We start from the raw sequence: 12,722 nt of genomic DNA, 5'->3' as shown, positions 1-12,722 counted from the left end.
ACTAATGCATTGGGATACCTAACTACTGATGAGATCTGTGGAAATGAGCATCATCCCACCTCTCATCTCCATCTTTTGGTTGGTAGAACAGTTCACATCCTTTTAGCTTTGAGGTGTTACAAAGAATCATCATAAGACAGTGAAATAGTGTAACTCTACTTTGCGGACTATCTAATGACCAAAAAATTAGACAATGAACAAACGTACACCATCTGGTTGTACAGAATGACTATTGTTATGTAATTATGCCTCAGTAAAGCTAATTTTCATCTTATTAAGACTGATAACAGACATTTCACTGCTGTGGATTAATAAAGGAAATAACATTCCCCTTGTTATTGAGTAAGACTTTGTACAGTGCAAATAAAAATACGACTTCAGGTACAAAAAATACAACAAACTGAAGTATAAAACTGAATGCAAACATATTGTATTTTATTCCAAGATTCACAAGGAATGCCCCTACTTCCCCACACATGGATCTACTGATCATTTCTTCTTGGTCTTCCCTCCTAGAATCTGGCAAGCTGCACTTCAACTCTCCAAAAAAGCATGAAAATGAAAACTATTCAAGGAAAAATCTGCAGGAAACATTTCTGAGGATCCTTGCAAAGCAAGAGTGGTATTTTGTTCAGTTTCATACAACAGATCATTGGCTCCCTGACATACTCAATGAGAGTTGCAAAGAGCTGTTCCAGATGGTCGTATGCCAAGGACAGAACTGTAATGCAGTATATTGCCACACTCAATTCATTACCACACAGAGAAGTAATGCTTTTAAGCTCAATTAATTTTTTTTTTTTTCAACAGAGTTTATTCAGGCTGCAGGAAGCAGAAGTTGCTGCTGGGAGCTGTAGAAGGATTGCACAGGGATGGGGGCGAGGCCTCAAGAGAGGATATATTTCTTTATTTCCTTCAGGGCTGTTGTTTTTTCCATTGAGAGGAGGGAGAGGGAGGAGGAGATCCGCAAGCTGAAAAAGCAGTTTTCAATCAAGAAAACTTCTTTTGGTTAAGTACTCCCAGTTCCCCACATGCTGTTTGGTAAAGGGAATAAATGTGGACAGGTTTCATTTGTACATAACCTTACTAGAACTGTCTGACTGTTTCCAGTACTCTTTTTATATATTACACCATTAGGGAGCTTTTTATAACATCTACAGTGAAGGATAAACATTTCATAATGGGAAGAGTTATGACCCCCAATCCCCAGTACAGCATGGTATTTGGACAGGTTTTTCTGAGAGCGGGCACCCACCCTACCAGAGGGTTCTAGTTCCCTCTATTCTTCCTGCAGTGACCTCCAGAGGCATGGGAGGCAGCATATAGATGCTTCAGGATAATACGTTGAAGATTTTTACACTAATCTCCTTGAAACATTTAACACCTAGTCTCAAAGTAGGATTACTTTCTTTCCAAATCTCACTGTAAGAGAAAAAAAATAAAAAATAAACTAATTCAAAAGCATGAGCTATTTGGTACTAGAAACTCCAGAAGAAATGGTGGGAACATCTGAATGATTTACTTTCTATATAAATGTTGCTAAAGCATTTAAATTATAAATTATGTCGAAAGCTTTCAGATATTTGTTTACATTACATACAAAAATTTTATATTTAGAATGATTTGGTTTTCATTCAAGTTTTTAAAACAAGACCAGATTTCAACTCAGAAGACTAAATTACGATATAATAAATTCTAGATTTTTTACAGCTCTTTAACTAAAACAAAACAAAACAAACAACAAAAAAAAAACCACCAAACTAACACTTTTAGAAATGGGAACGCAAAATAAAGGGTGATATCTCTGCTGAAGTTCTCTGTATGTGAAATACACGGATATAGATTAGATTCTATACTGTACCACACTTTGTCTATACGTTAAAATGAGTCAAGTAAGAGAGAAATGGATCTCAAAAAAGAATTTTAAAAATCAGTTAACCTAATAAACTATAACACTGTGTCTAAATGGTAAGTAAAACCAAGGAGAAGTACATGTAAAATTAATGAAACTAACCTTACAATAATTCAGTAAAAATCATTATGTTTCAGATAAAACATCTGAATGAAACTTAAAGAATTAAAAAAAAAAACAGTATCATAAGTAGGTAAAAGTATAAAGCTTCCATGATAATTGCAGTAAATCTTAAGATAAAAATCACCCTGAAAACACTAAGCACCATGTAAAACACCATGCAGCCATCCTCTTGGTGCATGCTGGATATCTCTCAATGGATGGCAAAGTTCAATATGGGTTCTTATAGTTCTCAGCACACCACTTGCACAGATCATAAAATAGATCCAGATTCAGCAAAGCTGACTGCCAACTAAAAAGCAAAAATGTGAATATCCTGAAAAAAGAATTGTAGTAAATGTGTAAAAATGTAAGCCAAAAGGACAAGAAAACACTTATTCCAGCTTTCTCTTTAAACATATTCAAGCTGGAATTAAAATACAGTATTGCATACCATAAAGGAAAAGCTAATGGATTTAATTAAAACTGATCTATATTCAAAAATGAATTAGAAGACTCATATAAAAACTGTTTCAGAATAAACTTACTTATATATCAAATATATTGTAATAAAAATTTATTTTGGAAGTCTATTGAGAAAACAAATAATATCCAAGCAGTTATATGAAAAAAGAGAATTCTGATTATTTTCAACTGTTTCTCTTATTCTTATCTCTATAGCTTTTTAGTAATCTCACCAATTTTCCTATCAAAATCGATAACCATAAAGCTCAGACTGAAGTCTTCTAGCAACATGACTTCAGCCACCAACAGGAAGGAAAAAGGAACGGCAATTCCCCAGTGGCTGCTTTTGTAATGTTAGCTTTACTCACAGATTAGCCAGAAATCCTTTGGAGATCAATTCGCTAAAGAAATGCTGGTAGCCCTACAACATTTTGTGAGAAAGAACTTCATGGGCAACTTGCCCAAAATCAAGGCCTACATAGAACATGTCATGTATATATTTTCAAGTCCAAGAAATTAAATGCAAAGTTGTCTATGAAATTGTGTTAATAATAAATAAATAAATAAATCATCATATGGCAGGAGAGAACCAGATGATCTTATAATTGAAGAACCAATACTATTACTGTGTTTAACTGATTTTTCATCTGTATTCCAGTCACTCCTAGTTTTATCATTGCTTTGGTTAGATCTGCTGTTACTGACCTCTGGTTTTCAGTGATAAACTAGAGTTTATTCTTGGTCATATGTATTCCTCCAGAATGGCCTTATATGCTCTTTTGATCTTTCATCAATTCATCATGTACAAATCTCAGGCTTCATGCGGTCCTCATGTAGCTTTCTTTTGCTACAACTTGCCCTACTTCCAGGAAAATCTCACAGATTCCTGTCATCTCCTCTGCTCTTGAAAATTAATTGAACAATAGTTCAATTTTTGTCTTCCTTCATGATTCGTCCTGTTTTTCTATTTGACTTTCAGGAACACATCCCTTAATTCAGAAAGGAAACTGTATCTTGGGAGACATAAAATAGCGCATACATTTCATAAAGATTGGACCCATGGCCAAAGAGCCAAGCACACACAGCACCACAGAATGGAGTGGGGCCAGAAATGCAGAAGAATGGAAGCTTGTGATGGCAAGGACCAGCAGCAGGAAGAGATTTCACCCAAAGCCTGAGGTGCTCTTGCAGAACCTCTTCACCACTCTCTAGACTGAAGAAGAAAGGCCCATCACATCAGGGCCCATCAAACATGAGATATCATGGAAAGACTGCAAAGGCTTGTCCACGTGTTGGACTATTACCCTCTGCTGCTCTTCCATGTGGACATTAATGATACCAAGGGGGAATTGTAAACCATCAAACAAGATTTCAGAGTTCTGGGGATGGTGGTCAAGGGTCTGGGAGCCCAAGTCATTTTGTCCTCACTCCTGTCAGTGAGGCGGGAGGATGGGAGGAGTAGCAGACAGATTTTCCAAGTTAACAACTGGCTGCACTGCTGGTGTTGGCAACACGGCTTAAGCTGGGATGCCTCCAGGGGGTGCATGCAGCCGAGCAACTGTGTACAGGACATGGCTGTGGAGGATCCTCTTACAATCCTGCTGGGAAACCTGCATGCTCGATTACCCCTCTGAAATGTCTGTACACCAGTGCATGAAGCATTGGGAAAATATAGAAGAATTAGAGATCTGCGTGTGGTCACAGGGCCGTGATCTCATTGCCACTACAGAGATATGGTGAGATAGCTCACATGACTGGGATGCTATCAGAGATGGCTATGTACTTTTTAGGGAAGACAGGCCAGGAAGGCAAGGTGGTAGAGTTGCTCTTTCTGTGAGAGAGCAACTGGAATGTATCAAGCTCTGCCTTGATGTTCATGAAGAGTGAGTCAAGAGCTTATGGGTAAGGATTAAAGGGCAGGCTAACATGGGTGACTGTTGTGGGTGTTTACTACAGGCCACCTGATCAGGAAGTCAATGAGGTCTCCTACAGATAGCTGGAAGTAGCCTTATGATCACAGGCCCTGGTTCTCATGAGGGACTTCAACGACCCTGATATTTGCTGGGAAGACAACACACCTAGGCACAAACAGTCCAGGAGGTTCTTACAGAGCACTGATGATAACTTTTTGACACAGTTGGAAAAGCCCATGAGGAGAGGTGTGATGCTGGACCTTGTACAAGCAAATAAGGAATGGTTGCAGATGTAAAAGTTGACAGCAGCGTTGGCTGCAGTGACCATGAAATAGTGGATTTCAGCATCCTGTGTGGAAGAAGCAGGGCAATAAGTAGGACTGCAAATCTGGACTTCAGAAGAGCAAACTTTCACTTCTTCAGGAATTCACTTGGAGGAATCCCATGGATTAGGGACTTTAAGGGACAGGAGTCCAAGAGATCTGGTCAATATTCAAGCACCACTTCCTCCAAGCATAAGACCAGTGCATCCCTATGAGGAAGAAGTTATGCGAAGGGGGCAGGAGATCTACATGGATGAGCAAGGACCTCCTGGCAAAACTCAATCTGAAGGAGGTATACAGGAGGTATTTTTTGACTTATACAACCTGTAAAACCTGTATGCATTTTTATAGCACATGTATGAATTTTTAGAGTAAAAAAAAAAAAAGGCATATTAAAACTAGAAATTAAATTAAAAAAACTCCAAAATCAGAAAAAAAAATAAAATATTTTATAATTTAAAATTTTAAAACTTAAAATACCAAGCAAGTGTACGCAGGTTTTACCTTTCAGTTCTGTTTACACAGAGGGCAGAGCTTTGCATGTGTATCACACAGTATACAACAAGGACGACTCAGTTTAAATATCTCATTCTAAAAATTTGTCTGGTTTTAGTTACAGAAGCACAAAAAACACTTCAGAACCAATAGGAAATGTTCTACTTTATCCTCCTCTAACTTAAAAATGACTAAGCTGGTTTTACTCAAGCTTTGTAATAATACAAACAAAAGAAGTTAAAAACAAAAACAAAACCTCCTGTTGCTTGTAGACTGAGAAGCTGGATGTCATGTCTCAGCCCTGGAGTTATTTTTATGGACATAACAATAAGCCACTCAGAAAAGAGCTTATAATGGAAAAAAAGACACAATAACTAGACAATAACTGCAGTGCAGCAATTAATAGTGATATTCCCTTCAAATGCATATTCCAAAACTCCGTACAAATTGTGCTTGCCATGCAAAAAAACAATGCAGAGTTAGTTGATTCAGATATACTGCAAATGGTATCTGTAATGTTTGTGCTATGTAACTTCAGAAGAGAGTTAAAAAAAAAAAAAAAGTTCCTACCTACTGGCCATGTTCCATTCAAGTGCTGGATTTTGAGAATTTCTTTCAGTCTCTGGCAAAACCCCTCCTTTTCCATTTTCCTTCTCTGGTTTCAACTGATTCCAATGAGCAGTACCAATGTTTATAGATTGAAGATCTATTTGATATTGTCTGTCTTCAACTTCTGACCCAGGGTCTCGAAGTATTCCTAGATTCAGTGCTCTTCTGTAATACAAAAAAAAAAAAAAACACTTCAGAACAAATTGCAATGAAGAAAGCAATCACGAACACAGCTCAAATCAGACTAAAATTTGCATTGAACAAGTTTTGCTTAGTAAGACAATTAAGATACAAAAATAAGAAAACTCAGGTATGTGTTTTGCTACTCTTGATTACATCTAAGCATTACTTTAGGTCCAGATCTTCAAAAGTATCCAGATGCCTCTCTCTTATGCATTTGAATGAGGGATACGTAAATAAGTATATTTCAAAATTTAGGCAGGTCCACCAAAGTCATCAATCCATTGAGATCAATCCATTGACTTCAGTGGACTTTGAATCAGGTTCATATGAGCAGCCCTATGGGAAAGGCAGGAAAGCATCTTCTGAATAGATAAAGGATGTGTTATTTTAGTCTTCAAAAAGAACAGCTACATATCGCTATTGTGAACAACTTTACTGTGAGATAATTGTTCAATCTTACCTGAAAGAATAAAAATTGAAAAGAACATTCTAAGATGAAGAAAATCTTTTTAACACAGATTTTCAGTACAGTGTTGTGTTATTAAAATTCTTCTGACAAGAAAGAAAAAAAGCATTTTTGAGTGAACCACATTACTTGTGGACTCTGCCAAACTCTACTGCATTGGAAGAATATTTATACTTGCAGCTGAGCTTGGAGAACAGTCACATCAAGCTTCAACAAAACAAAGAGATTTTAGATGAATGGGTGCTGTGAAGACCATTTGTTCTTACTAGTAACCAGTATGCGAGGAGTCATCTTCTATAATTTGCCTTTTGCTAATGAGAGCTAGGAAATCTTCCAAGAAATGAACTTGCCCTTTCTACATGGGGAACAACATAACTTTATCCACAATGCTTATTTAGTAATACAATAAAAAAGCACAATTGAACTTACCACTTTTTTTTTTTTTTTTTAACAAGCTAGGAAAATGCACAAGGATATGATCTTGTTCATTTCGCTTTGAATCTATGCTCACATCAAATTATAGTCTATTTTTCATGATTTCATATATTACTGAGTTGAAGTTTGATTTGAAGGATTAAAAGCAGCACACTGCAATCTGTGATACATGCACTAATGCAACCTATAGTTATTGGTATGCACCGTATTTCAAAGTGCAGACTCAATGCTGCCCAAACCCAAACACAGCTGAAACTGCTGCTACCAATGCCATTGTCACTGATGAAATATGCTAATGATTAAGATAATGAATTAATTATCTACCCACAGGGGCACGCAAATGTCAGGAAAGCCAGCAGTTTTTACCCAAGTGACACCTGCTGAGGCAGTGTGATGGCACCATTCAGTAGTCCTATAACTTTCTGAAATGCTTATCTGAAATGCACTGAAAATCTGTTATGTCAGTAGTGATATTTCAAAATCAAATGTGGTTTCTTAAAACTTAGGAATGTGTTTGTCAACTTTTCACATAGAGAGATCTATCCACAACAACTGTGCCTTTTATTATTCTTTCTAGGCATTACTTCCTCAACATGTATGTAGTCTTATTTATTTATTTATAAACTGTGGATTATAGTTTGGCCTAGTGTCTATTTACACACCTTGTTTAATGGAAGTAAATATTGGAATATATGTTTTGTGAAATACTACTGAAATTAAAGTACCAACTTACATATTTTATGAAACCTGTTTAAGTAGACAAAATACAGAATATGATCATTTCACCTGCATAATGAATCATTCTCTCCACTACTTAACAGGAAAGAAATTTTGTCATTCATTCTTTTATGAGCAGCTCGAGAGCTTGCATTAAACTGTACCTAGCACTATATTCCTTAGGCTTGTTCAGCACAACCATGATGTGGTGAACTTAATTCCTAGAGCAAAATTTGTCTGTGTGCGGCAATATGAAACTCCACATTGTGACAATGGCTTTCTTCCCCTCAAAAATAACTTAATTACAAAAACAATGAAATCACTCTTTGACACACACACACTTCCATGCAGCAAAATACACAAAGCTACTATTTAGACATAGGGTACTAGTACATTTCATGGCTAGTATAATATTAACATAATGGATTTGTCTTTTTATTTTTTTACGTTTTGACTAGACTGATTATTGCTTTCAGAAGTACAACTTGCCAGCTTCATCAAGGATCAAAATATAGCTTTTTCTCCAAATATGTACATAGACACATTTACATGACCACTTATTTGTGGTTTTCTTTACAAACCATTTTTATAAGTAAGGCCCCTGTTTTATTAGGTATATACCTTCTAGAAGGATGAGAATAGGTTAAAATGAAGCAAAACTGGCCTGATCTTAAACACATACATTATGCATAAGATCTGTAGCCTTTTTCATTCTGTAGCTTTCAAAACCCTTTCAGAAAATAAAATCAGGGAAAAAGAGTAAGCTGAGATTCAAGACTTCTCTAGCCCTACCATAAAAAATAATTTACTAGCTGAAATGTACTGTAGGAGTAATGATTTTAATTGCTTCACCCTTCTGAAAACAACCTCACTATCCCATCTGAACCTTTCAGCAGGTGGTATAGACTACAACAGTTGGTCAATAATACAGTAAGATCATAAGCAAACAAAGAAGACCATAAGCATATAACAGGAAACACAGCTTTAATGTTTTTCTTTTCAAATTGATTTAGTCTGGGTCAGGCTTTTTGTATGTTTATATAAGAAACAGCTCATGTTGAACCAGTTACTTCATGCTGCTGAATAGGCATAATTCTGAGACCCACTATAAAGAAGTTAAATCTATCCACTTATAACTCATCTGAGACCTACAAAAAGCTAAACAAGGCAGGAAAAAAAAAGCATTGTAAGTCTATACATTATGTAACAATCAAGAAATAACCATAGACTTCACACATAACAGTTAATTTCTTTCAGCACTTACTAGATCTCTGTGTGCACTCATTTCCCCTCCCAGGTACAGAGATGAGAAAGCGATCCATTCAAATTAAAGGCTCTGCCCTGATGGTAAAAGATGCTTCCTATTCTAATTCCAAAGGAAACAGACAACACGCTGGGATCAAAAAAACACCCTCTACTTTATAGGGGTAAAAGTTGGACCTGGATACAGAGGCTACGCAAAAGGACTATCTTCTCTTCTGCCTACACAGTTTGAGTCTAAATGAGTAGGAAATCCCATGATCTATGAACAAGAATTGGCTGAACTAGTGTTGAAATCACAGCAATATTATAGTTGACCTCATGCTCCATAACTGCATTTTTCCCACTCTGTTCAACATAATTTCTTAACTTATTCTCCCCAACAAGGCCACTGGAAGTGTGATACCAAATAGGGGGAATCTGAAAGAACTGTTTCTTGGGGAAGCAATGGGCGACGGCCCCATTTAGAGTGAGATGCTACAGGGCATGATGTTAAGGGCAGAAAGAAAAAAGTGTAGTAGTGTGGTAAATGTAGGGCATCTATGATGACAATATTAGCCTTCCGAAATGCTGAGCTTTTATTAGTAAAACTCAAGGCAGGAACCAGCTTTCTGAAAAAAGACTATTTTTTTTCCCTCTCTATCCTTTTCTTATAGCAAGTGGATGCCATTGCCACAAAAGAAGCCAAAGCTTGAGTCACTGGGAGAAAAAAATAACTTTCCTATCACTGCAGAACATGTGCTACATAGACATCATCTTACAGCATGAATGGAAGAAACCCTGTATCATGGCAGTTGGTGACTGAAGACATGGATTTGATTAAATTTGGAGAGATTAGAAGACATATTTGTCAGAAAGACCCAAAGAAGAAGGTGAAGAAAAGACAAGGCAAGACACACAGGACATAGGAGAGAACAGGAGGGAGAAGGAAGATGGGACTGGGGCTATAATGCTAAAATTACATGAAAGTTGTAGTTGTAAAATCCTCTTATTACAGGAAAGGAGGAGACATCCTTATGCAAAAAGAGTCAGTCCTGACAAATTTCTAAAATCCTGTACGTAATCCCGGGTATGCTGTTTGCCATATAGCTTGAGCTCCGTATCTTTCCTAATGGGTAGCCTCAGCTTTTCTTCCCCACTCCGCCATCTGTACCTTCAGAGACTCATTTGTGGCTTAACAGACATAATGTTTTATGATGGAAACTGTTTAATCCATGTCAGTAGAGCAGACTCAAATGCTGCCATAGTATACCACCCTTCTCACCATTTCTGATGTTTTTTTCTCAGTGCTATGCCACATACGGATGGCTTTGCTAGCAGATGCTACCTCTCCCCTCTTCAGCTCAGCCCCAGAAGAACTCATCTACTGAATCATCTCAACGCTTGCTGGCAGCACACTCTGGATTGGATACCATCAAATTCTTTATCCAGATCATCATTTTAGCAAATGAATAGTAAACACTAACTTTTATATGATTCTTATCTCTGCACTGTAATGATTAAATACAAACTCAGTACAGTAAGACTCCTCTCTTGGATGCTTTACCAATTACCAAGTGATGTTATCTTGTTCACTTTTCATTGTAACATTAATTAATCTTTGCAGGCATCTGCTTCATAACAACAAAAATTACATTCTCCCTTATTAGCTCATTAGTCTTGTGCTCTGTACAGCCAGATACATCATCATCCCCTGCAGAAGTACACTACACAGTGGGTGTCCTGTAAGTTAAACTGGTTAAAGTACCTGGATTTAGCTTCAGCTTTGGAGGACCTTATAAAAGAAAACACCAATGCTAGCTCCATGAGCAAAATCAAAATGACTGAACGCTTCTAAACATTTACATAGTAGACAAATCCATCACATTACTAAAAGCTAAGGAATAAGTTATTAATTGAATTCCAACTGAATACTTTTTGTAGTCATCAATGGTCATACTTATAACTATACAATGGTTTGCAGTGCTTATAGCTTTTTTGCATAGACATAAACCAATTTCAGAGGTGGATTACTTGTGCAATTAGCATACTGAAAAAAGAAGACCAGCAGTGACTGAAATATACACAAAAACTTCTTGTGATTGTGCTAGGCAGTTTCAAACAATTGATACAGCCAAGCAATAGTCAAAAGTACAACCTGGATAATTTTCCTCCGTTTTATATAATGCTTCTTAAATGTTTGACTTGTGTTTCTTATGCAACTTGGTTCCTTTTGCTTTATGCATACCTACAGATGAGTATCATGGCCAAGAGAGAAAGTGTAAAAGTGTAAAACAGCAAAAGAGGAGGATGAGACACCAAGTAGTTATAAAGTATTTTAGGAACTCAAGGATACACAAATTACAGCAATTATGGAACTCAGTGCTTTCAGATCATCGTAACAATAAATAATAATAATAATAAAAGATTCTGCTGTGCACAAGCATGTACTAAGGCATTATTCAAAATATGAATGTCAGAGCGCCTGGGGAAAACAATAAAGGACAACTGGATCTACAGGACTGATCATCCAGACCCACAACCATCCAACAGACCAACTAATAAAAGAGTACTAAGGTTTAGCTGAGTGTCATTGTGTGTCTGTTAGTCTCCTCAGAGTCTGGAATACATATGGACGTGGTGTTAGATACATGTATAGAAAAAAAAAGCTTTGAAAAGGAGTTTGATTTACTGCTATTTCGGGACAGCTGAGCTTCAAGTGCAGAATCTACTACTAATAATGTCCAAGTTCCCTGCAAACTGAATGACATTAAGGGAAGATGGTCGTAATCTTCCGCAATGCCATCTCCCTATCACAACACTATTGTGTCTCTTAAATATTTCCAACTGCTATTAAACAGTCATGTTTGAAACAAATGTAAATAGGATACATACAAACACAGACTTATCCCCTCTCACAGCTTCTAGACTTTCCCACTTGTTCAGAAAAAACTCTTCTACAGAAGGTAGTAATAATAAAGCTATTTTTTTTTCTTCCAGGAATCTTACCAAAATATGCCATTTACTTTTCACTGGAAGTTTTCAGCACAGCTTTTTTCTTGCCAAGCTGGAGCAGACAGGTTTTCCCTTACAATTAATTTGTAAGCTTTGTAAGTATAAACACAGACAACAATACAGATAAAAATCTCAGTTCTTAATCCTGCTCAGAGATGCTTTTGAAATAGCAATCACTTTTCTTCTAGCTAACTTTGTGGCCTTAACTTAACCAGTTTTATCAACTACCACCTACTGAATTGTGCAGATATTTACTTTCACCCTAAATCATTTTTAAAAAGACTGATTTTCATTGAGCTACCATAACGCAAAAGAAAAGAAATATTGTTTTTGAACAGACAGAAGAAGAAATCTGAAGAACTAAATTTAATGTTTTGCGCTATTTTGCACATGGCTGCTGCCTTCCCCAGAAGACTAGAAGATGCTCTTTTGGCTACAGCAGAGGTTACAAACCTAACTGGGTGCATGAATGTGCAGAAGAGCTAAGTCTGCCAGGTGCCAGACATTGTGCACAAGGAGGCCAGGGACATGGGAGGCTGCTGGGACAGGCCTTTGTGCTGGCCACATCCCCTTCTCTTCAAGGCTAGAACATGCCAAAGGAAAATAGGAGAGGCAAGTTTCATTTCTACCCTCCCTAAGCTTATTGTGTGACTCTAAGCAACAAAATTAACATCTTCAGCCACCAGTTTACTCATATATATTGTGAGCATACTGCCAAAATCACATTGTGAAGATGATTAATTGCATATAAATCATTCCGAGATACAGTGTTATATGAACACAAATGTATAAAAATATTTTTAAATTAAGTACTGCTGATTTTTAACAAGATGTTATTTATGTAACTTAAA

At 36.8% G+C, this 12,722-nt stretch overlaps 1 protein-coding gene across 8 annotated transcripts in view; it reads right to left on the bottom strand.

Moving 5' to 3' along the window:
* The window catches only part of VPS13B (vacuolar protein sorting 13 homolog B), a 459,168-nt gene that overhangs the window by 161,734 nt on the left and 284,712 nt on the right, over positions 1 to 12,722 (bottom strand). For all 8 annotated transcript variants that reach the window (XM_068672350.1, XM_068672346.1, XM_068672349.1 and 5 more), the window contains one exon: positions 5,778 to 5,981. In XM_068672350.1, the coding sequence (XP_068528451.1) occupies positions 5,778 to 5,981 (204 nt within the window). The remainder of the gene's footprint in view (positions 1 to 5,777; positions 5,982 to 12,722) is intronic.

This window comes from Anas acuta, chromosome 2 (genome assembly GCF_963932015.1).
Source record: "Anas acuta chromosome 2, bAnaAcu1.1, whole genome shotgun sequence".
Lineage (NCBI taxonomy): Eukaryota > Metazoa > Chordata > Aves > Anseriformes > Anatidae > Anas > Anas acuta.
Note: the sequence above shows the minus strand (reverse complement) of the source record. Positions and strands in the feature narration are given on the sequence as shown.